Source organism: Phascolarctos cinereus, unplaced genomic scaffold (assembly GCF_003287225.1).
Source record: "Phascolarctos cinereus isolate Bilbo 61053 unplaced genomic scaffold, phaCin_HiC Scaffold_726;HRSCAF=1367, whole genome shotgun sequence".
NCBI classification, from domain to species: Eukaryota; Metazoa; Chordata; class Mammalia; order Diprotodontia; family Phascolarctidae; genus Phascolarctos; species Phascolarctos cinereus.
This window is the reverse complement of record NW_027556098.1, coordinates 413,824,298-413,850,427: the sequence shown is the minus strand read 5'-3', so window position 1 is coordinate 413,850,427 and position 26,130 is coordinate 413,824,298. Positions and strand designations below refer to the sequence as shown.

The following is a 26,130-nucleotide window of genomic DNA, read 5'->3' as shown; positions in this document are numbered from 1 at the left end:
AACCTTGCTTAAACCAGATTGGGGTATTGACTTCAGTTTAAAAAGCATTTTCTTCACAACTACTCCTTTAAAGTGGAAAGTGAAAGTAATAAATCTCTGTTTTACCAAAGAGGAAACAGTCTCAGGGAGAAGAAGCAACCTGTACAAAGTCACAACATTTGTAAGAGGTAGAATGGGGATTTGAACCCAGGTTCCTGAATCTGATACTCCTTCTGCTGTATAACCTGTCTCCCAAGTCTGCTGATTATTCAGCTATTTCCTAAGAGCCTACTGAGAGAATTTACATGATTTCCAGTTTTTTGCTGTTATAAGTAATGTAACCGTAAACATGTATGTCCAGAAAATTCTTTTGTGCTTTGTTGTTACTGTAATGAGGCTGTTGCCACATGTAGCATGAAGGTGTCTTCCTATGACAAAATAGACATATCAAGCCTCTTTTCCCTTTATCCTTTTCCAAAGGAGATTTTAATTCCTTCAAAGAGGGGAAGCAGGAGGGTGCGGCCAGAAGCTTGGCCACTCACTGTGCTCTCCTCAGAAAGAGGGGCTGCTGGGCTAGAACTATATCTATCTGATCGCTCAAATGTTATTAGCCTAGAAGATTTAGCTTTCATCTTTCATAGATGGGGAAAGGAGGACCTCAAGTTTTATATACAAGGCTTAATAACCCTTCTCACCTAATACCAGTTTCACAACGAGCACAATGTAGCAAAGAGCAAGGAAGCCCATTTACATGAATCAGTAGCAAAATAGAAACCGGAGACGGTGTACATAGGAGAGTATATACCAGACAATACATAGTGGAGGAACTTTCCCATCGGGAGCAAGAAAATTCAGCTCAATCAAGAGAAAGAATCCCAGATCTTACCCAAAGGGGGAAAATACCCTTAAGTCTCTAGTGCAGGAAGCTATAAATAAGGACTCTGTGGAGTTCTATATGCCTGCTTCTTTCCAGAGTCATTGCTTCCCTTCAACAACCTAAAATGGAATTGGCGCCATCCATCTTCTTGGTCAACTCTAGAAGCTCCAGCTTCAGTAAGCTGGCCTTCATTCACCAGCCTTTTTTTCACTTAGGACTGCTATTTGGATGTGATACTTGCTGAGTTCTCTTGCAACGAGAGCTGCTCCGTCTTTCAGGTATGTTGAATTTTGTGCTGTCTATAAGTGTCCTGCATCTACTCCCTGTGCATGGCTTTTCATTTCCTGCCTCTGTCACTTTGCACAAGCTTTACCCCCTGCCTGACATGCCCTCCTTCTTCACCTTTGCCTCTTGGAACACCTGGCTCCATTGGAGCCTCAATTCAGGTTCTCCCTCCTACAGGTCTTTTCTAATTGCCTCAATAGCCTCCTCTTCTTCCCACAATGCCCTGCCTTCTACAAATGGCTTTGTATTTATTCTGTGTTTCTCTCCAGTGGAATATGAGTTCTCTGAGTGTAGGTTTTTCTGCCTGTGCATTATTCCAAGGGCTCTGACATTGCCTTAAACAAAGTAGATGTTTGTTGAATTGAACATTGCACTTGTCCTTGCTGCCACCTTGTGGCCACAAAGGGAGAGTGCATGTCCCTAAATCTTTCTTAGATATTAGGCAAATGCCTAAGGTAGAAAGAGGGACCCCTTGGCCTTCACTGAAGCCTGCTGTTTGGCGGATTCAGACTCTGGGTTCCTGAGAGATTTGTAGGGTGATATTGATGCCACTTCTTGGCTGGGGACCCCAGTGCCCAAACCTCTAAATATTCCAATGGGGTTATGAGATAAGGGAAGAGGGGAAGAGCCCCTGGCATAATTCCAGGTCACAAATTTTGGGGGTTGACCGCATGTACAAAAATATTCATAGCAGCTCTTTTTGTGGTGGCAACAAATTGGAAATTGAGGGAATGCCCATCCATTGGGGAATGGCTGAGCAAGTTGTGGTATATGAATGTAATGGAATACTATTGTGCTGTAAGAAATGATGAGCAGGCTGACTTCAGAAAAACCTGAAAGACATATGGTCTGATGCTGAGTGAAGTGAGCAGAACCAAGAGGACTTTGTACACAATAACAGCCACATTATGCAATGACTAATATTGTTAAACTGAACCCTTCTCAGCATTACGAGGATCTAAGACATCGCCAGAGGCCTCGGGATGGAAAATGCTGTCCACATCCAAAGAAAGAACTATGGAAGTCGAATTGCTATCACTTATTTTTACCTTCTGTTGAGTTTTGTTTCATCTTTCTGATGGTTCCTCCTATTGGTTTTAATTTTTACTTACAACTTCACTAATGTGAAAATATGTTTAATGGGTATGTAAATGTAAAGCCTATATCAGATTAGGGAGGATGGGGGGAAGGAAGGGGGCAAAAAATTTTCAGCTCAAAAGCATATGGAAATGATTGTTGATAAATCAAAATAAATTAATAAAATTTAAAAAAAACAAATTTTGGGGTTTTGAGTTCCTTTGAGTTCCCTGGGTGAGAGAGAGAGGGAGAGCTACCAGATAGCTTTCTCCTTCCTCCTGGACTCTGTCTCCTGCCCCATCTTGGGCTCTATGGCTCCCATCTTTCTCTGCCTCTGTTCTTCCCCATCTCCATCTCCCAAAGCCCTAGGCTTCTACATTTTTCTGCCTCTGGCCCAAGGTCAAACACATCCCTCCCTTGTTCTGATTCCTTGCTCCAAGCATTCAAGGCCCCATGCTATGGCCTCAGCCTTCTGACCTTGCCTCATTCCTCATCCCTGCTTCTCTATATTCCAGCTGAAATGGACAACATGCCATGATTGGATACACGGGGCTGTTGGCTTTGATGACCCTAGGTGAAGGCTGATGGAGGTCAATGGCTCTGTGTGGACAAGGAGATAGAATTTCCCTCTCTGTCTGCAATCATTCATCCCCTTCTCCCCTCTGCCCCCAGAATGTCTGAATGCTGTCAGTATTAGTGTTAGTGGCACAAACGAGGCTAAAAAATAGGGCCTCTTTGTGTGGGGCAGAGTACGGAGTGGTTGTGAGTGAGTCCAGGAAGTGAGTAGGGGAGGCAACAAGCATTTATTAAGCACCTACTATGTGCCAGGTATCTTACTGGGGCTATTTCATTTGGTCCTCACAACAACCCTTCGAAGTAGATGCTATTATTGTTCCATCTTACAACTGAAGAAACTGAGGCAGACAGAGATTAAGTGACTTGCCCAGGGTCACACAGCTAGTGTCTCAGGCTAGATTTAAATTTTGGTCAAACTGAGTCCAGACCCATTGATCTCTCCACTGTGTCCCCAGCAGCCTCAGGCACAGTGGACTTCTGGTATAAGAACATTATAGAAATGTCTTGCTGGGCAGGCCCTTGGCTCCAAAGGACGTTCAGTCCCCCATTTAAGCATTTCTGCCACTCAAAAGTTTCTTCCTACCGTTTCTTCAGAAGTCCTCTCTTGAGGTGCCCCTACACCAACTGAGATAAGTCCAGGTTGTTCTCAACATTCTCTTAGCCAATCAGGAGTCATATCTCCCTTCACGTACCTAGCCCACAGATGCTCCTTCAGGCACTGAACAAGGGAATGGATTGAGTAAGTAGCAGCTTCTTTGTAGAAATGGGGAGTCTATGGGGTAGAAATTTAAGTAACTTAAGTATCTAGTTTGAAGTTTCCAAGCTAGTGGAAAAAGAACACTCAATTTGGCATCAGAGGCTTGGGTTTGAATCCTAACTTAGGGACACATACCCCAGTTTCTTCCCCTGCAAAATGGCGCAGTTGACCTGTAGGGTCCTTTCAAACCTTAGGCTTTGGTTCTGGATTCACTATTACTGGGGTTTTTAAGACTGTTACCTGGATTGAAGCATTTTTTCCTCTTTCTTTTTCTTACTTTTTTTGGGAATGGAGCTAATGTGGAAATTTGTCTTGTATGAATATACACACACACATATTTGTAGGGCAGTTAGGTGATACAATGGATAGAGTGCCAGGTCTAGAGTCAAGAAGACTCCTCTTTCTGAGGTCAAATCTGACCTCAGATACTTACTAGCTGTGTGACCCTGGGCAACTCACTTAACCCCAATTGCCTAGCCAAAAAGAAAGAATTTGAAACTGGAAAGAAAATAAAATTGAATTTTAAAAAAGGATATTGTAGCTATTATTATTTAATAAAAACATAAATAATCTTAATTTGGAGGTTCTGTTAGCAGATTTTCTCCATATCTTATGTGACTATTTTTCTTTGTTGTCTGTTGAAGGTGTTATAACACAAAAGTTTGTTTTTCTTTTTTAAAAAGCAACTGTCAACTTTGATGCAGTTCGGTTCTGCTAATGCTTTGCTCATCCATTGGTGACTGGACAGTGATCTCTTGTTCCGGATACCTGTAGGTTGGTGAAAATTGACCCTCCGATTCCATTGCAGCTACAATCTCTCACTGGGACAACTCAAGCATCTCCTTATTCTGGTTCATCCTTCACACTGCCTATTATAAGATGGGGTCTGCTGGTTTTGAGACCACCATGACAGTTTCCCCTTAAGGGAGGCTACAGCATATAGATTCTGTGCACGTGAGCCATTGTTACAGGATGGCTCAGTTGTTTTTTCAGCTGTGTCCAACTCTTCATGGCCCCATTTGGGGTTCTCTTGGCAGAGATACCGGAGTGGGTTGCCATTTTCTAAGGTTAGGCCTGATGGTTTTGAGGCCACCATGACCATTTCCCCTTAAGGAAAGCTATTGTCTTATAAAACATACTCATGGAAAAATACTGTCAATAATATTTTTTGAAGGTGAGTATAGTTTTGTCTCCCAAATAATATTTTGTCTACTGCCAGCTTTTTTTCTTCTTGATAACACCCCCCCAAAATAATATTTTGTCCTGATCCCTAATATGCAACTCAGCCAGCTCTAAATCAGCACCTAAGAACCCCATTCCCAGAAGAGCACTTTGGAGCACCCCCTTCCTACCGAATGGACCCCTGTCTCTGTGCTTCCCACCACAGTGCTGCTCTATGTTAGCACGTATGCCTGAATTGTATGTAGGGTCCCCTTTTCTTCTTTTCCTTTTCCCCTCTTCCCCCCTACTTGCAATAAACTAATAAAGCTTTGCATTGAACTGACTCCCATTGTTTACTCTTATTCTCAAAGCCTGAATCATTAAGGGGTCGTTTTCCGTGACATCTCTGGCTGGTCCGTGGACCAATTAGACACAAACTGGTAAGAGAAATGATTATTTCTCTCTTATATTAGTAACCAATTATTAAATTAAGCTTAAGGTTTTCCCTTCCCATTTCCTCATTCAGAAACCAACTTATTCAGTTATTCAGTTAGCTGCTGAAGAACATTGCTGATGGATAAGATTGCCCAGATCTTAGGGGTACGTGCTTTTTGGTCTTGGGTGAGATCCCAACCAACTATAAAACCTTACAAATAGAATCCAGTCTAGGCGAGATCTTGCCATTAAAAAATAAGTCCCTATCTTGGGACCTTCCATTAGAATTTAAGGTGATCCAGCTTATGAGGGAGAAAACCAGCCAGAGTACTCTGGTAGAGATGGATTCTTTTGTCCAGTTTGCTGGAGGCAGCTGAGTCTCATGATTAGGTCATGTTCTCTGCAGAAGGAGCTGAAGACTTTTTGCCCAGCTCCTCATTAACATGGCCACTGCTTCATTGATCGTTAACCAATCAAAGTTGATGGAAATCTTCAGGGACACCCCCTTTTCCGAAAGTATTTAAATATTCAAGTGGCCTCCATGAGGGGTCTTTGGTTTATGAGAGAAAGCCACTGACCACATTTTATTAATGATTTTCTAGCCATAATTAATAAAAATGATTGTTAATTTACCCAGAAATTATGTCCCTTAGACTTTTCATTCGTCATACTGGTTACCTGAACAAAGACTTTATCTATTGACACTAGGGAAATGGGGCACTGGGAGCCCAGACCTAGAAAGGAAGAGTCATTAGGGGAACCTATGTTTTCTCAGGTGGGGACTCCCTCATGCCAGAGCTGTCACAAAACACTAGCAAAGTGTTATTCTGAAAGCGAAGCTGAGACTGCCTCACTGCCCTGCTCAAGAAACTCCACTGGGTACCCATGGCCTCTAAGAAAAAATACAGGGGCAGCTAGGTGGCGCAGTGGATAGAGCACCAGCCCTGGAGTCAGGAGGACCTGAGTTCAAATCCAGCCTCAGACACATACCGCTTACTAGCTGTGTGACCCTAGGCAAGTCACTTAACCCCATTGCCTAGCCAAAAAAAAAAATACAAAAGTCTTTATTTGGCATTTAAGGCCCTTTATAACTTGTCTCTAGGTTAATTTCCCAACATTATTATTCATCACTCCCCCTTATGAGCTCTTCAGTTCTGCTGGTATTCCTGCCATTCCTCCTACGTGGTACTCCCATTTCCCACTTCCATTGCTTTGTATAGGCTGCTTCCTATGCCTGGAATATTCTCTCTCCTAACCTTTGCCTCTTGGAACCCTTATCTCCCTTCAAGGGTCACCTAAAAAGCCTTCTTCAAGAGGCCATCCCCTAATTCAGGGTTAGGGAACCTGTGGCTTTGAGGTCACAGGTGGCCCTCTAGGTCCTCAAGTGTGGACTCAAGTTTCAGAAGTTTGGTTTCAGTCAAAGGGCTGCACTTGAGGACCTAGAGGGCCACAGATTCGCCACCCTGCCCAGGTTGTTGGGCACCACTCTCCCCACACACAAACCACTGTGTATTTATTTTGTGTATATCCTCAAGAAGCACCTGGCATGTACCTGGCCCATAATGATGATGGTGATGAAAACAATACTAATAACAAAAGCTAATATAACATAGCACTTTGGGATTTGTAAAGTACTTTACATACGTTAATTTATTTGCTCCTCCAAGCAATCCCTGGACATAGGTGCTAATATTAGCCCCATTTTACAGATGAGTAAACTGAGGCGCAGAGAGGTCAGGTGACACAGCCTATGAGTTTCTGAAGCAGGATTTAAACTCAGGTGCTTAATAAACACTTGCTGATTTGACTGATTGGTTAGTGAAATCCAGTTCCGCCAAAAGCAACCAACCCACCCCTTCCTGCACTACTCTTGTCCACTTGAAGAACTCTTCCCTAATTTCTTCATAGAGAGCCCCCCCAATACATGAGAGACCTTCCTTGTATTCCCTCAACATCTATCGCTTGATTGCCAATGGAGGGCATGCGTCATGTGGCCAGCCCAAAGTTGTGACTGGCAGCCCATTTCCTTGATGATGTCCATCCCACCACCTCCCCAGTTGAATTCCTTTCTGAGTGTGTAATTACCTGCTCAGCCTGTCCATGCACCTCTCCATTGACTTTTGTGGGGGTCATCAATTTCAGTTGGGTGGAAGCCATCATGTTCTATGTGTCATAGCCTTGGAAGGTCACTGGAAGAATACTGGTTTTGAAAAGATGGGCCTTTGCTTCAGGGAAAAGATGGAGGTCATTTAGTGAGCACAGTGATATCCCCCAAAGCAGGCCATTCCCACCTTCCCCCTTCTGTTCAGTGCTGGGTCTGATTTGTTGTCCATGGGCACTCTGTTCGAGATAGACGGTCTGTTGGACAAGATGGTGTTCTAGCCAAATGCACATAATTGTGTGTGGTAGAACAGCCACTTTTCATCCATCAGGTGAGAAAACACTGAGAGAAACCGGAGAAAACTCATGAGGTGAGAACCTAGGGAGATAAGTCACAGAGGGAATCAGTGAATGGACCCATTGAAGAAAGATGGTGCTGAAGTCAAATTCTGGCTGCTCTTCACTCCTAGTCATCAGTCTGACTGTCTCCTTCCAGCCCTGCCACCCCACCCCCAGAAGCAGCTACACCCCCTCTCAGGTCCCAAGAAGGGAAGATCCTCCACCTGGCCCTGCTGTTGGGGAAGCGAGCCAAATCTCCTCCCGTGATTTTTTCCTTCAAACTCACAGGGAGGTTCCCAAGAAAGCCCATCCATGGTGCCCTTTGACCCAGCTGAGCATCTATCTTAGGACTAGGGATCAGTATAACCCCCAGGCCTTACCCTCACAGAAGCACCTTTGCCAGACCTCATGCCCTAAGGTAAGAAGAGATGTCAAGGTCAGGAGGGGAGGGAGGGAACCCATTCTGTTCTGGGCAAGGAGGCTTCTTTATCCTCTGAGGAGAACCTCAGAATGAGAATTTAGGAATGCCCTGGTCACCCCTTGCCTCCTAGATCTCCCCAGGTCTGAGGGCGAGTCAGGAGAAGGGGTAGTGGGGTCACACCAGTGGGAGGTCCTGGATGACCCTGGGGCATTTGCTTCCCTTCTTCTCCATGGGCAGAGGGAAGAGCACACTTCTTAGGGGAGGCAGGAAGCCATTGTATCCATCCAACAGTGGGGGAGGAACCCAAGATTTGGAACCTAAGCTTTTTTCTTAAAGAGCCCATGTGATCTGACCTTGAGGAGTTAAACAAGTGGGGGAGTGAACCATAGGCAAGACTAGTCCCAGAGAGTCCAAAGCAGAGTCAAAGTTGGAGGCGGAGGCAGAGGCAGAGGACCATCTGCCCTGTGGGGCAGGGTAAGAGAGAAATCTCAGCGTGGGAAGGAGAGCACAGACCCATGGAGACATACTGGGACCTTCCCCATGACTGGCCTAGCTGTTGGAAGGGATTTCTGTTCACAGGTGAGAGAGAGGCTGAGTGATAATTCACTGAGACACAGGCCAGGACTCAGGAGACCCCACCCTGGGGCCTGACCCAGTCCCTGCCTGGTCCCCCTGAGGTAGGGGACAGTGGTCTTCCCTCCCCTGGGACTTGGTTTTCATAGGTTGTAAAATGAGGAGCAAGAGTGGAGAGGTGGGGATCTTTAGGATTTTGGATGAATTAAGGAAGGAAGGCATAATAGAAATAGCATTTAGTAACCACCTACTATGTACCAGAAAGGGCAGCTAGGTGACTCTGTGGATAGAGTGCCAGGCCTGAAGTCTGGCAGAATTCATATTTATGAGTCCAAATCTGGCCTCAGACATTTGCTAGCTCTGTGACCCTGGGCAAGTCACTTAACCCTGCTTGCTTCAGTTTCCTCATCTGCAAAATGAACTTGAGAAGGGTCCAGCATCTTTGCCAAGAAAACCCCAAATGGACTCACAAAGAGTCGGACACATTTGAAAAACAACAGTTTGTACCAGGCACTGTGCTAATCACTAGTGATACAAATACCAAAAAAACAAAACAAAACAAAAAACAGACCAAAAAAAAAAAAAACAGGACAATGACTGCTCTCAAGACGCTTTCATTTTAATAGGTGAAAACAATCCAGATGGACTTCTGGTGGCCAGGAAGGGGTTTTGTTCAGGACAGTCATGTAGATGGTGAGGAGAGGCATGGAGTAATTGATGGCTTCTCCTTTTCAGGAATGGTGGTATCCATTCAATGACTGTCCCCACAACTAGAGTCAGAAGTCATGGGTAGGGGAAGGAGTGTAAAGATGGCTTGGGAGCATCATGGTAGTATGGGTTAAGCAGACTGGGTTAGGAAATGGTAAAGGAGGCCCTGGGCAGGAGCTAGAGGGCCATTGGTCAGAGATGCACAAGAACCTGGTTTAAGTTTCAGCTCTCCTATTTATTACTCTATGGTATTGGGCATCACCCATCCTCTCTGGGCCTCAGTTTCCCCATCTTAACAAGGTTAAGTGCTGCTAAGTGACCCTGGGAAAGTCACTACCTCTCAGTGCCCTGGTCAACTCTCTAAGCTTATAAATTGTAGAGAATGGGCTTGTCCATGTAAGTGGAGGGACTTTCCTCACCAGGAAGTTCCCTAGACCAATGAAGTCACAAGTGTAGATTCCATGTGCATCAAAGGACTCTAAATCCTGGGATCCTGTTCATAAGCTCCTATCAGAGGGCCTTGGATTGGAGGGAGGAGAGTCATCTCTGGGTTATTTATGGTTACATATAATATTATTATATTAATACAGTTTTATAAATATGAGGTTATTTCTACCTATATATTATTAGTAGGTAAAAAATAATAATGCAAATGGATTGTTTATATTTTATATGGTATTATTTATATGTAGATATCATTTATGGGATTACATATGTTTGTCAGTTATTAATAACAGGTAAATAATGAGCCCAGTTCCTCTGGTTGCTGAGTGAGGACTCTCTCCATCCCTTTCCACTACTTCTTTAAGGGAGGTCTTGGATGTGATCCTCATTAAGACCAACAGGAAGAGGGGGAGGGGGATTAATGATCCCTCTCCCCACCCTCCCTCTCCCTCTCTGGGGCTCTCTGTCACTTTCTAGTTCTTTGAAGTGAGATAGCTGAGCTGTCCCACACAACAGGGTCACTTAGAGATGCCCAGGGGGGTCAAGTGTTTCATAAGGGGGGGGTGTCTCCCTCAGGTACTTCTGATGGCAGTCCCACCTCTGAGGTCACAGGCTGGGTGGCGGGTGTTACCAATTATTGAGGTTAAGATGGAAGAAGGAAGATCCCAGATTTGGAGGTTCAGGGTGGGGATGGGGTCAAGAGGATGGGAGAGGGGATAGCAGGGAAAAGGATGGGGCATGAGGGGGCATCTATCAGAGATACCAGAGATTTCCCTGGGCTACTCCAATAACCTTAGACAAATCACTGAACTGTCCCTGGATCTCCTTCCTTGTATAAGTAGGGTACTGAAGGAGATGTCTAATGGTATTGGCAGTCTGAAATCCTGTATCAAACCCTGGGCTAATTATCTCTCTGGCTGAGTGTCAGAGAGGGAGTGAAAGAGGGAGAGAAAGAGGAACAGAGAGAGGGAAAAGAGCAGAGAGAGAGGGAGAGAAGGAAGAAGGGAGGGATAAGGAAGGAGGGAGAGAGGGAAGGAAGGAAGGAAGGAAAGAAAGAAAGAGGGAAATAGGCAGAGAAAGAGGGAAGGAAGGAGGAAAGGATAGGGAAGAAGAGAAGGAGGGAGAGAAAGAAGGAAGGAAGGAGGGAGGAAAAGAGAGAGAGAGAGGAAGAGCAGGAAAGAAGGAAGGAAGATAGGACCAGCTCAAAGACACAATGAAGCTAAGAATGGGGAGGTCCTTGGGCTTCAGGTATAGCCAGGCAGTGCTCCCACCTCAGGGACTTCCCACTTGACTCCATGACCTTGGAGAAGTTACTCCCTCTGCCTGGGCCTCATTTTCCCCCTCTGCAAGATTTAAGGCTGGACAAAAGCATCTTAAAGGATCCTAGCCCTAGAACTGGGTCAGACCTGAGAGGCCATCTGGCCCAATTGCCTCATTTTACAGATAAGGAAACTGAGGCTCAGAGAGGTTAAACCCCATATCCAAAGTCACACAGACAGTAAGGAACAGAGCAGTTCTAGAACCCTGATCCATGATTGGCTGAGGATTCCTCTCCATATCTTTCCCAGGGTGACATGGTAAATGTCTGAGGCATATTTGAACCCTGGTCTTCCTAATTCCTAGTCAAGATACTTAATTAGGACCAGATCACCAGTGCAGGTCCTCTCCATACCAAGAAGTAAGTATCAGAACTGGGAGTGGAACCCAAGACTTCTGGCTATAAGTTCTCAGCCCAGTGGATTCTAGGGGAAAGCCAGACCAACCAGGGTTGATTCTGAAGAGATGACTCTCCCTGGGAGATGCCCCAAGGACAGGTGGCAGGTCCCACCCTTCTCTGGGCTGGGGGTGGGGTATAATTCTGCCCTCAGGGTCCATTGCTGTCTCCAGGGTATCTACTTTCATGGATCCCATAATATCTGAACTAAGTCATATAGATGATTAGCGATAATTAGTGACAGTCATGTAATTCTAACAGCTCAAACTATCTCCTTTTCCCTGGTCCCTTAGGAAGATGAATGAATGAATGAATGAATGAATGAATGAATGAATGAATGAAAAAAAAATTTATTAAATGCTTGCTACATGCTGAGCACATGCTTAGGAGGGGGCCAGTGGTACTGACCTTGTCTTTCTCCCTTCCTTCTCAGCCACAATCCTCAGCTCTTCCGTGCAGCTAGCTTCTTTGGTCCAGCTGAGCATAGTACCTATTCCTTCCTATGGGTCAATCGGGAGCAACGTCACCCTGTCTGTCCATGGGATCCCAAAGGAGCCTCAGACTTATTCCTGGTTCCGGCAGATGATGGAGGAATCCAACAAGATTGTTAGCTATGCAGTCCATTCCAGAGAGCAGACTTTAGGACTCAACCACACTGGCCGGGAGAGCATTTTCCCGAATGGCTCCCTACTTATCATCAACCTTACTTCTAAAGATAATGGTGTTTACATTATACAAGTCGCCACCACCGATTTGAAGCCAGTATTGGGACAGGGGCATTTGCAAATCAATGGTAAGAGACTTCCCAAGGACTAAGGTCATCTAACCCGTTTCTAGAAGATTATCTCTCCTTCTCTCCCAGTGTCTAGGGGTGGGGGTGGATTTCAGAAGCATGGAGAGGCGCCCTGCGGATTCCTGACAAATTCATGGATTGTGCCTATTCTGATGGAATGTTAGCTCCTTGAGGGGAACGGTTGTTCCCATCTTGTGTTCTCACCTTTACTGCCTAGCACAGTGCCTGGCACGTAAATAAATGTTTTTTGGTTGGTTGGCTGATTCATCTGAGGATAAGACCAAGAATTAAGAAAAGGTGGCGAATCCTCTTTCTTGTTCCTCTTTATACTTCAATTAAAAGAATTATTAAGCATCTGCTGTGTCCCAGGCACTTGAGGCAGGGCCCTAGAGGACCTTCCTTCCCAGCTGTGGCAGGAAGGGATGAGAGTGAATCCAGGGAATCAAAGGACGAGAAATTGGAGATTTGCCTTTTCCATTCCCTACCCCAGGGGAGAAACACCCCCTGTCTTTATAAAGACACTCCAACAGAAGACACATCCATGTGTCTGGGCACTAGAACAGCTGAGCCTGGACAGCCTGGGCCATGTCTCAGGGAAAGGCCACATCTCGCCTAGAGGAGCCAACGAAAGCTAGGGTGAGGGTAGGGCATGGGGCATTCCACCCTCAGTCACCATTTCTTACAATGCTTTCCTTTGGCCTTAACCCAGGTCCAAGGCTCCACCTGCCCCATGGATCATGATAGGATCTGAGCAAACCCAGGAACTTAGAGGATCATTGAACCATAGATTTAGAGCCAGAAGGGACCTCAGAGGCCAAGCCCAACCCTTTTATTTTACAGCTGAAGACACTGAGGCACACAGGTGAAGACTTGCCCAGAACCACAGTTAGTAGGTGTCTGAAGTAGGACTTGGACACTGGTCTTCCTAATTCCTAGGTCCAGTGCTTTAGGGTCTCTGATCAGAACTGCAGGACATCAAAAGTGGGAGGAGCCTTAAAACAAAGAATGATAGAGCTGGGAGAATCAGAGAATCACAGATACTAATAACAGTTAGCATTTAGAGAGCGTTTTAGAAATAGTGCATTTGCCTCACAATAACTTGTTGTTGTTGATTCATTTCAATCTTGTCTGACTCTCCATGACCCCATTTGGGGCTTTCTTGACAAAGATACTGGAGGGGTTTGCCACTTCCTTCTCCAGATCATTTTACAGATGAGGAGACTGAGGCAGACAGGATTAAATGACTTGTCCAGGGTCACACAGCTAGGGTGTCTGAGGCCACATTTGAACTCAAGAAGATGAGTCTTCCTGACTCCAGGTCTGGCAGTCTATCCACTCTACCACCTAGCTGTGCTATCTCTGGAAGGTAGGTGCTATTATGCCCATTTTTACATATGAGGAAACTGGGGCAAAATTATTTGTGCAGTGTCAAACAGCTAAGTTACTGTCTGAGGCAGGATTTAAACTCAGATCTTTAGACTATAAGTTCATCACTCTATCCATGCCACCTAGGGGTATGTTTGTGTGTGTTGTGTGTGTGTGTGTGTGTGTTTGTGTGTGTGTGTGTGTGTGTGTGTGTGTGTGTGTGTGTGTGTGCTTTGTCTCAGGTACTAACATCTGAAGACTTGAGGGTGGGGGATGAAAGCAATCTTAATATAAGAGATGGGGTCACTGACAGTGGCAGAAGTGGGGAAGGAGAAGTATGGGACAGAAAATCTCTTTAAAACTGGGAACTCCCTGGAAGCAGAAACCTTGACTGCCCCCATTAGATTGGGGGCAGCCTGAAGGCAAGCCTTTCTCTCTTCTCTTACCTGCTATTTCCCTACAGCTTCTAGCAGAGGGTGCTGTTTTGGAGGGACCTTAGAGAATGTCAGAGATGAGAAGGGCCTTAGAACAGAAAATGTCCAAGTTAGGAGGGTCATTCCTACACAGAATGCAGAGGAAAGAGGGTAATTAGTGTTTAGAATGTCAGAGCTGGGAGGAACCTTAGGACAAAGAATGTTTGACCTGGAAAAAATGTGGAAATCATTTAACTCTAAATCTGAACACGAGAAACTGGGAATAAAGACAGACAAGAACACCTACCCAAGAGAGGAAGACTAGTCCATACAGGGTTGGCCTCTGATCCAAGAAGGCCTGGTTCAAATCCTACCTCTGAACCATCCTGGCTGTGTGACCCTGGGTAAATCACTTCAATTCTGAGTGGTCCAAGCAACTAACTCTCTAAGACTGTAAGTTGGAGAGAAGGTGCTGACCTGAACTGGTGGAGAGTTTCTCACCCAGGAGTTCTTTCTGCTAGTGAAATCGTTGGTCTATCCCACGCAGCTGGCCAAAGTAGAACTGTTCCTCCAAATTTGGCTCTCTCCATCCAGTCCCAAACTCTAAAAGCAGAGACACCTAGACAATACTGGAAAGTTGGTGTCATGTATTTGATGAGTCACAGGCATAACTTGGCTGTCTCTCCCCTGCACCCAAGCCTTGTCTTCTCTTGAATGGATTCTGCCCCTAGCCTGTTTGCTGGCTTCTTGGTCTCTGATCTTTCATTTTCTTGTCTCCCCTGTCCAGGTACTGGATCCCTCCCCTCTGACCTCTGCTCAGAGACCTCTGGCCACCAACTTCCTATTATTTGCATCTATAGCTCTGAGGGTGGGGCAGACAGGGCTTTCCCCTAGGGTAGTGATACTGGGGTGGGCACTGCTTCTTCCCCTCAGTTTTCCCACACTTGCTGGTCCTCTATTAGTCCCATGCCATATGGCATGACAAGGGTCCTTTCCTGTAGTCTGCATTCTACCACAAGTTTCTCATTCCTCTCGGACCCTACTACTCTGCTCCCTTCCTGCAGCCTCCTTGATGTGGTATCCTCCTCCCCTGTAACCCCCTCTTGGGGCAGAGGTCATGGGATTATAGATTTAGAGCTGGGAGGGATCTTTGAGACCATGGAGTCTAGCACCTTCATTTTAGAGATGAGGAAAATGAAGCACAGAGAGGTTTTGGTGACTTACCTAGGGTCATACAGCTAATAACAGTCAGTCAAAAAGCATTTATTAAGTAGTTACTAATAAAAGTGTCTGAGGTGGGACTCGAACCAAGGTCTATTCTGACTCTAAGTCTCATCCTCTGTCCACTACACCATGGTGCTGCCCAAGTATTACCTTGTATGACCACACCTGAGACTTGGAATAGAGTATTGTCCACACATCTCCCCTCCCACTCCTTCTGGGTGCCAGGATTCCTAGCTACATTTCTGTTAACAACAATAACAACAAGAAACATTGATATAGCACTTACTATGCACGTCACACCAACCTTGGGAGGTAGGTGCTATTACTAGCTTCATCTAGAGAGAAGTAAACAGAGGCAGACAGAGGTTAAGTGACTTGCCCAGGGTCAGAGATTTTGGAACTATCCGAGGCTGATTTGGTCTTCCTGACTCCAGGCCCAGCACTATCCATTGCACCATGTAGCTGTTTAGATTCTAGCTGCCCTGTTCTACTCGTGCTATTCATCCTGATATATAGGAGCTACCGAAATGTGCCCCAGACCCTCCTCCCAAGCCCTGTTCTCTAGCCATTCTCCACATTTCTTTTACTGCAGAAAACAGGGCTTAAGCCTCTTCCATGCACCTGTCTGTCTCTCTGAGTTTTTGGTCTCTTCCTCTTCCCTTAGCACCCAGGGAACTCTCCCTTCCTTGTCATTCAAAGCCCATCTGAAGACATGCAACCCCCGAGAGCCTCGCCCCAAGCACTCTTCCACAGGGAACTCTCCCTGCTCTGACCTGATAATGCCAGGGGCTCTCCCACATGTGCCTAATTATCTGCAGCCCTGCCTTTCCTCCCCCTCACAGAACATAAGTTCCCCCAGGTCAAAGTTTTAGCCTTCACTCCCCACAGAACTGAGAACACAGCGTCCTCCAGACACCCAGGTTCAAGGCTCAGCTCAGTTGGACTTACCGTGAGACCTTGGGTGAGTCCCTGACTCTCTTTGGGCCTCAGTGTTGGACACTATAACCCTAAATTCAGGGACTCAGGTCTTCAGGCTTCAGTCTCAGGCTGCACCCTCTCCTCTCTTGGCAGATTCTTCTAAGACCTCCCACTTTGGATTAGTCGCCAGCATTGTCCTCGGAGCCCTGGCTGGTGGGATCGTCGTGGGTGTCCTGGGCTATTTCCTCTTCAAGCAGACTCAAGGGTAAGGACTCTGCAAGAAAATGGACTTTACTGGGACCCATTCTTTTCTCAGGTCCAAGGATAAGCCTAGCCCCTGGGGGGGGGGCAATATGAAGAACCTTGATGATTAAAACCTCAGAGGCCTCATCATCAGCTCAGCCTCCCTGGGGGTCTCTGACATACAGCCAAGCACGAAGGATAAAGCCCACCTTGCTACCCCAAGTCACAACCCTTGACTGGCAGCAGGGTGCTAGGAGGTTAGTGCCTTGTTCTCACTCATCCTCCTGGGGAATGGAGTCCTGCCCTGGACCCCAATCCTTTGCCCAGCTTCCTGAGCCCAGTTCTAAACCCCTATGCTGCTGTGCCCCTATGCTTCCCCAGAGGCTCCCCAATGGGACACCTCTCTCTTAGTCTGTCAGAAAGATCCCCTGGCTGAGCCTTCCTGATGGACATACTCTGACTTTGTGTTTCCAACTGGGATCATTTTGCCCCCTACTTGTAGTCTTGGCCTTGGTGTGCTGCCTGGAACCTGGTTTTTGGCCTGTCCCCGTTACTTCTCCTGGAGTCCTTCCCCTAAATGCCAGCCCTCCCTACTCCACACCCTGATCTAGTTTTTGTTCTAAAAGGAACATTTTTTCCTAAAGTCCTGTATGCCTCATCCCACGTGCCTGCTGAGACACCCTCCCTCTCCCCCTCTAGCCCCCATGGTTTCCTGTTTCCAGTTGCCTACAGATAGACTCCCATGATGCCATACTCAATATACCTACCAGGTCCCATGTGTTATTCCCCACCCCATCCCCACCTCATATTCTTAATGTGTACTCACCGCTGGCTAGACTTCATCCTATTTCCTGCTGCCTGGTTTCCTAACATGAGATGCTTAGATTCGGTCTACTTTACATACATATGCATGTACACATATACATACATATACACATATGTATATGTAAATATACATATACATATATATGTGTGAAGTATTTAATGTGTGTATATACATATAAATATATAAAACAATATTTATATGTTTGTAATATACATATTTCTGAATTTAACCAAAAAACGAATATTTTCCTATTCAAAGTAGAACAGAGAGAAGGTTATTTGTGAAACTGCACATCTCTACTACATACAGTCTGCTGTTTTAAAAAAGTAAATTTGTATTGATATTGTTTGTTTTAACATTGCCTAAAATTTCCACTATATCTCTTCCTTCTGAGAGAGGAGGGGGTATATCCCTTATGTGTTATAACCCCTGTAACAAAGATTTTTTTTTTGAAGAAAAAGGAAAGCAGACAAAAACAAACTGATTGATATTGAAAAAAAACCCAACAATTGATACTATGTATGTAGTGTTCCACTGGACCCTACAGCAGCCCCCTGTCCCCGACTCTGCAGAGGAATGGCTGGGAAAGTGTTTTCTTCAGTCTCTTCTTTGGGAATCACTGGTTGCTATTTTAAAAAAGTATCTCCTAAAGTCAACATGTCACTTTCAAAGCTGTACTCTTTTGTGTATTAAAAAAAAAAAGTTTCCATGACCCACTTTTCTTTATTCATTTTTTGGCAACACTATCTCCTCCCTTCATTCCCTGATGAAAAAGAAAAACTCTTTGTAACAAATTAGCAGAGTCAAGCAAAACACTCACACACGAGTTACATCCAAAAAACTCGGTCATTCTAGCTCCTCGAGTCCACCCAGCCTCTGTCAGTGGGTGAGCAGCAAGATGTATTAGCAGCCCTCTACACTAGTGGTTGGTCATTATGTTGATGAGACTTCCTAAGTTTTTCAAGTTGTTTGTCTTTACAATACTGTTATTGTATAAGTTGGTCTCCTGCTTTGAGTCACTTTACTCTGCATCAGTTCACGCAGGTTTTCTCAGGTTTCTCTGAAACCTCTTCATTTGTCATTTTCTGCATTTCTCCTAATGTGCCTTCCTCATATCTGCTACGGTCTGCTTCTTGCCTGATAATCCTAATGCTTTACTTCTGCATGCCTACCAGGCTTCCTGTCTCCTCTCGATTGCCTCCTCTCAGTGATTCCTCTCATGACTTGCCTCCACCCCATACTCCTTCCAGCACATCCTCTGTTGAACACTCTTATATTGGCACTACCTGCTCCCAGACTCCCAGGAATTCCACCTCCCACTGCTAGGATGCCCACTTGGTTTCCCAATTACATCCTCACTCCAGGAAGTCTTTTTATTCTTCCAAGCTTGGCTTATGTCATTGCAACCAACTGCTGGCACTGATAAGATCTCTCACTGACCCACTAGCTTGGCTGTGCCCCTGACTTTGGCAGTTATCAGCATGGGAATGGGAGTGTAGCTGGGAAAGGAGAGTTGTTTTCATGCTGGCACAATGCTCTGCCTCTTCCTATATCCTCAGGTCTTCACAGAGCAAGAGGGGAGATTCTGTCCGAAGACGAAGGAATCATCCTGTAAACCAGACTAATGGTGAGTTTCTGAGTTTGGGAAGGGAAGGGTCTGTTGGGGTTGCCTCTTCCCCATTTGAGCATAACCAGTGCGGCTTAATGGGAGGAATACTTAGTTAGAGTCAGTACTTTGAGGTCTGAGGCCCAGCTCTAGTGCTCACTGTGAGACCCTGGACAAGTCACAAGGCTTTCAGAGCCCTAGTTTCATTGTCAGTAAAATGAGGGTGCTCATACATGTCACATCTTCCTTCAGATTTTCATTGCATCTTTGAGCTCACTTGGCCATACTTTTCCTACATATAGGTCATAACAGGAAAATTCATGAGTCATCGGCAAGTCCTCCCATAGTTAAGATACTCATGGGTGACTTAATGAATTTATATCAAGTTGAATGGATCTATGATTGATGAGGGTGTTTCCTACAGGAATACAAACCCCAGCCTCTCTGTGGACTTTCTTCCATGTGTTCCCAGGATAAGTTCACCACAAGAGAAGTCCACCCAACATATGGAGGAGGGGGGCTTCTTCCTGGACTTCTCTCCTCATCCCAGATGTACCCATGAAATGTGTGAGTTGTCACTGAACCACAGAGTTGGAAGAGACCTCAATGGTCATCTACTCTAGCCCACATGAGAAAGAAAGACACTTGACAGGTGGTCCTCCAGCCTTGACTAGAAGGCCTCTAGTCAAGGGGAGCCCAATATATCCCAAGGTAACCCATTCCACTTTGGACAACTCTTATTGGTAGGAAGCTGTTTCCTGACCTCAAGTCTCAATTTGCCTCTGGGCATCTTCTACCTATGGCTCCTGATCCTGCTCTCTTGGGGTCAAACAGGTCATGTCTAATCTCTTTTATACATGACAGCCCTTCAAATACCTGAAGATAACTGTCATGCTACACCCTGCCCTGCCCCAGTCTTCTGTTCTCCAATCTAAACAACCAATCCTCATATAACATGGACTCCAGGCCTTTTGCTATCTGGTTATCATCCTCTGGACACTCATGTCCTAGTCAGAACTGAGCAAATTACTCCAGTCAGCAGTCAGCAGTCAGCCAATAAACATATATTAAACCTCAAACTCTGAAATGCTTGATGGCAGTTTTTAAGCTACTTGCCTGTTTCTGTATATAAAAATGACAAATTAATATCGTAAAAAAAATATTGATAGACAATGTTGTAAAAAAAAATAACTGTGAGTCTGTGAACTAAACCAGTTTGGAAATGTTACCTAATTTCTATGCATGTTAAATGTCATACCAGAAGCACAGAAATGTAGTTTTATTATAATAAATTACAAAACCACAAAAACCCCATATATTAAGCACTTACTATGTACTAGGCACTGTGCTAAGTGCTAGGGATACAAATAGGAAAAGGAAAGTCCTTGCCCTCCAGAAGCTTACAATCTTTTCTTTCGGAGGTAATCAGGGTTAAGTGACTCGCCCAGGCTCACACAGCTGGTAAGTGTCTGAGGCCGGATTTGAACTCAGGTCCTTCTGACTCCAGGGCCGGTGCTCTATCCATTGTGCCACCTAGCTGAGCCAGGAGCTTGCAGTGTAATAGAGGAAAAAGGACACTCAAAAGAATACGATCTGGCTGGCTCAGAGTCCATACAGTGCAATTACTTTTTCCTTCTTCTTGAAGGCTGCGCCTATGTTTTTGGCCACCATATCACTCTGTTCACTTGAAGTCCACTGAAACACTTAGATCTTTTTTAGATAAGCTATTGTCTATCCATCTTTCTCTTGAAAAGTTGATTGTACCAAATGTGACACTTTTCATTTATCCCCATGACATTTCATCTCACTAGCTTTTTTTTTTAAGGCAATTGGGTTAAGTGACCTGCCCAGGGTCACACAGCTAGTAAGTGTCAAGTGTTTGGTCTGAGGCCAGATTTGAGCTCAGGTCCTCCTTACTTCAGGGCCGGTGCTCTATCCACTGCACCACCTAGCTGCCCCCATCTCACTAGTTTTTGAACAATGCTTGAGCCCACCAAGATCTGTTCTGGATACTAACTCTGTCATCCAATGTGTTCCTTCTCCCAGCTCTGGGGTTCTGTGATCTTTTTGGTGGGTCATCAGCCCTCATTCTTGCTAACAGAGAATCAAAGATAAACCAGTGCAATGCTCTTTAGCCTTTAAAATGGTGTGGAAATCCAATTATTATTGTTGTTTTGTTCTGAACTTGTGATTTGATCAGTGGTCCAGGGAATGGAAAGTCCCTCTGCCAACGCATACTGGTACTCACTCCGCAGCTGAGAAGCTTAGTGAGCTGTCTGGGCCACTGAGATTTGCAGAGAGTCACACAGCCAGGTTGCCTCTAAGGCTGAACTCAAACCCTGATCTTCCTGACTCTGAAGTCAGCTCTCTAGCCACCACATCAGCCTACCACTCAGACTCATTGCCATTGATGGCAATGACAAGCAGCTGCCAGTCTCCATGACTATTTTCACGTCTCAGATATGTTCCCTCCCTCCTCTAAGAGCCTAGAAGAGAAGAAGTATGGCCAATGGCTTTGCTTCGTGGAGTTGTCTCCCCCTTTAGCAATTCACATCTCACCTTGGAGAGAGAGAGAGAGAGAGAGAGAGAGAGAGAGAGAGAGAGAGAGAGAAAGGCAGAGACAGCAACAGAGAGAGAAGAGGAGAGAGAGGAGAGAGGAGAGACAGAGAAAGAGAGAGACGGAAAGAGAAAGACAGAGAGAGAGTGTGTGTGTTCTGGTCTTTGAGGTTCATAGAGGACTTCTGGATTTCTCCCCCTCCAGGTGGAGAAGATATCATGTGTGAAAATCAGTGGTATCAAAGCATGACCCTGATTCGCCAGGTGAGAACCCCCCCCCCCATTCTTAGCTCCAGGTCCCTGGCTCAATCCCTCCTCTCCCTTCCTCTCTGACACAGATTCCCCAACCCAGGCCTCATAGAGCAGGGTGTCCTCATTAAAAAGACCCGTAGACTCTAGAATGTTAGATCTGGGAGGGTCCTCAAAGCACAGAATGTCACAAATGGCTTTAGAATAGGAAAAGGTAGCACTGGGAGGGACCTTACAATGGAGAATGAGGAGAACCTTAGAATACAGATTGTCAGAACTAAGATGGACCTTAGAACAGGGAATTCTAGAGCTGGGAGGGTCTCAGAAGTTATCTCATATAATCCTTCATTTTACCATTGAGAGAGCTGAGATTCAAAAAGTTTAAGTGACTCGCTCAAGGTTTCATGGGTAGCAAGTAGGAGAGTCAGAGTTCTTTTCCCATTGCCTCACCTTGGATTTTCCCCAGATAAATCAGTGATGATTTATCCAAACAGAAAAGCTTTCGACCCCATCCCTGTACCAGGAAAACTGACCCCTCCTCTCTGGAACATCTGTATGTCACAAAGCCCTAAGGACATGAGGAAAGCATATCTTGAGGAAGGAGTCTGCCATGCAAGCAATCAGACAGGCCTACTAACTGTCTATAGCGTTTTGACTCACAGGTATAGACTCAACAAAAGGGGAAAAAACCTACAACATATTGAAACACTGTCTGCAGCTTTTCCCATAACCAAACAGCCAATCAGTGAGACTTTATTAAGTGGCTACAGCCTGCTAAGCACTTTGCTAGGGTCTGGGAATACAAGAACAACATTGAAATAGGCCCTGCCCTCAAAGCGCTTACATTCTAATGAGGGAGACAAGGTATAAACATAAATATATGCACATATAACGTGTATTTAGGAGGAATAACTATACGCACACAAGATGCATAGATATTTATGGAATAAATGCACGCATATGCAATATGCATAGATAGAAAAAAACCAGAAGAGTTCCATCCTCAGGAAACCTACCTTTTTTGGTTGGGGGGGGCACACAAAATGTAGATAGACTGTTTAGGAAGACACAATGTGTATCCATACACATATGTATATTTTCTATATACTTATATGAATATGAAGCACTCTGAACACTGTGTGCATGTCCTAAAATATTAAACATGCTCAACTCTCAGAAATTTTAGGAAAGATGAAGGCCAGGTTGAATCCCATCAACCACTTCTGCCATCGTTCTACAAGGAGGGAACAAAGTGAATTCAGTTAATAAAGCATGCATCCTAAATGCTGTCCTACTCAGCCTTCAGGAGGGTCATTGCCAAGTTCTTGAAGGACTCAGCAGCTCAAGGTGAATCAGTGCCCTTCAGCATCTCCTCCCTCACCATGTGAACCAGCTGCCAAGCTAAAAGCCACAGTCTTCATAAGGGAAAACTGGAGTTGAGGCCAGAGAGTTGTCTTCTCACTCCCATCACCATCTTGCTTTTTCTTGCCCCTATGTTGAATCATAGATCTAGGTCTCAGAATTCATCCCAAGGGTTAATATAATAGATTTCCTTTATAATCTCACGTATCTTATTTTATACATTTAAAAGCACAATTCTGGGCTTCACCAGACCGTCAATGGCATCCACGATGCCAAAAAGGTTAAGCAACCCCCACATTCTAGTTTATCTCCATCATTTTACATCTCAGGAAACTGAGAGTCCAGAGACATTGAGTGACTTGCCCAATGGCACGTAGGCAGTGGCAGAGTTGACATTTGAACTCAGTTCCTCTGACTGAGGAGGCAGTGCTCTTTCCACCATGCCACACTGCCCACTGTCACATTGGTGCTCCTTGGTGCTCTTTTCCTCCTCCATCCCTGAAGCCTTGGTGAGATGAGGGGATGGAGGGAGGGTGCAGCTACCTGTCTCTTATTTTTTCATAGGGAGAAGGCTTGTCCTCCATTTCCTCTCCAGAGATATCGGAGGCCCCCCACCAGGTAATGTGGGTGTGAGAAAGTCAAGGAACATGGATTTGGAGCTGGAAAGGCCCTTAGAGATCTTATAGTTCATCCCCATCTTTTTACTTCTGTCAGTCAATAAGCATTTTAAAAGCACCTACTATGTGCCAGACACTGTGCTAAGAACAGGAGTACACATGAAAAATAAAAAGTCTTTGACCTTGAGGAGCTTAAATTTTAATGAAGGAAGACAACACACAAAAGGATGTTGGAAAGGGGTGGGGGTAGAAGTACCTGGGATGGGGGTAGGGGTCATAATGGAGAGGTCAAAGGAGTACAGCTGAATGGGAAACAAAGAGATGCCTGGCCTCCCTCCTTAAATGGAGGTTTGGGGAGGAACTTGTCCTGCCCGATAATCAGAGGGACAGAAGGCATTAGGAGGAAACTGAAGCTGAGGGAGTTCATTGATTTGTCCACGGTTATAAGAGAAGTAATCAACAGAGCTGAGATTCAAGTCTGGGTCTTGTGACTGCCAGCCTCAACTATCTCTCCTTTCTTCACAGGCACTGGACGTCAGCAAAATGGATGTTTATGATGAAGTCATGGTCTGGCCAACAGCCCAAGCCCCTAGGGGAGAGGGGAGCCCTGCAAGATGATGAGGCTGTCCTTTTATTTTTCCCTTCAGTGATGACCTCCTTCACTTAGGGGCATTCCACAGAGACAGCCTGCATTTTGTGGTGGAAGAGAGCATTCACTCAGTAAACCCTGGGAGAGCCTCCACCCCAAGGAGCACCTGCCTCCAGCCTGGAAATGAGCCCAGGTGCCCCCTGGAGATCCTGCCATGGCCTTGGGCTTCAGATTTAGAGGTTGTTGTCTAGGGGCAATGGGGACTAAGGAAAATGAGAGCATCAGAAAAGGGGAGATCAGGGAGGGGCCTTAGGATATAGAACATGGGATGGCGGAACTGGGAGGAACCTTAGAAAAAGAGAACACGAGACTTCTAAGGAAACTGCAATGTTCTAGCTTCTGTTTTCAAGGGCTACTGCTTCCCTGCCCAGCCCCAAATGATTGTGTTCTAAGATCCTTCCCAGCTCTGGCATTCTAGAGTCTAGATTCCATATATGATCTGATTAGTGTAGACTGTCATCTCGCTTGTTCTAGGCACTTTATTTTTATTAATTCAGCCCAATGACGGCGTTAATTTAATTACATTAAATAAACATTTAGGTACCTACTACATGACAGATATTGTCGGCATTGGGGTGCAGCACCAGGTGCTGGGACCACAAAGACAAAAACCAGAAGAGTTCTGCCCTTAGGAAGCTAACCTTTTCTTGGGTGGGTGGGGGGCACACAAAAGCAAAAACAAGCTAAATGTAAAATGATGATGGTGGGAGAGCGGCAGAACACGAACAACTGAGCTGTGGGGAGGGGAGACGTGGAGTGGGTTGGGAAATGCTGTCAACAAAGCCTGAATAGGATCTTGGGATTCAGAGGCAGAGATGAGCAGAGGTGAGGGCAGATGAGGTGGGGGCAGCATGCCTGGGCAAAGACAGATGTACCAGCCCCTCTCCTGCCTGCCACAACTCACTCTGGTGGTTTCCTATCTCACTAACCAAAACTCTAAGTCTTTTTTCATATGACTTGCTGTTAATCTAATGCTCCTGGTTGGTTGTCCAGTTTCCTTCTTTTAGCCTAAGTACAAGACTTTACATTCATATCTATTAAATTTTGTCTTGTTCATCTGGTAATCCTTTGCAAAGATCACTTCTATTAAAAAAAATTATCTTGATACCTTCTATTTTTACATTGCATTAATTTTTAAAGAAATCAAACAATATTTATTGCGTACCACGGGGAATACTTAATGTAAAACAGAAACATTTTGATGCGAGCAACAGGATTTTAAAATTCGTGGAACTGAATATTCCTGCCAACTAACATTAACTAATACTCCGGTTAACTGAAGAATGGATGTTCTCAATTATTTCTTAGCTGAATGTAGTGACATTGACTTGGGCAAGTAACCTTTGTATGTTAAGAGTCATCCTGATTGGTCTCATGTATTGTTAGAAACACAGTCCTTTAACCATTTATTTAATTTAGTACCCAACCCATCAACTTAATTTCTTTCATCTGATTTCTTCTGTTTGCCTCAGTTTTCTCATCTGTAAAATGAGCTGGAGAAGGAAATGGCAAACCACTCCAGTATCTTTGCCAAGAAAACCCCAAATGGAGTCACAGAGAGTCAGATATGATTGAACAACAAATGCACAATCTAAATGCTGTTTTCCTGAAGACATCTGAGTCAGAAGTCAAAATTTGTTGTCTTGAAGCACATAGATGCCCTGATGATTTGTCCTTAGCTTATCAGTTTGTTTCTTGAAAGCTGTGGTCCAAAACTCTTTACAAATGAACTTCATGATATCTAACTCATCCTTGAATCTTGAAGTGTCCTCTGTAAACCTTTGTATCAGACCTTGTCCTGCTCTAAAACCCATGTTTTCCAGCTTAGTGGTGCATCTTCCACTTTCCAAAATTTTGGGGATA

At 45.1% G+C, this 26,130-nt stretch overlaps 1 protein-coding gene across 1 annotated transcript; it reads left to right on the top strand.

Moving 5' to 3' along the window:
• The first annotated feature begins 8,391 nt into the window (after positions 1-8,391).
• On the top strand, positions 8,392-25,293 carry LOC110219731 (cell adhesion molecule CEACAM21-like). The gene is made up of 7 exons (XM_021003329.2): positions 8,392-8,586; positions 11,880-12,239; positions 16,313-16,424; positions 18,788-18,855; positions 21,596-21,654; positions 23,566-23,619; positions 24,144-25,293. The coding sequence occupies exons 1-7, from the start codon at positions 8,523-8,525 to the stop codon at positions 24,234-24,236; spliced, it is 810 nt and encodes a 269-aa protein (XP_020858988.1). The 5' UTR covers positions 8,392-8,522; the 3' UTR covers positions 24,237-25,293.
• The last annotated feature ends 837 nt before the right edge of the window (positions 25,294-26,130 follow it).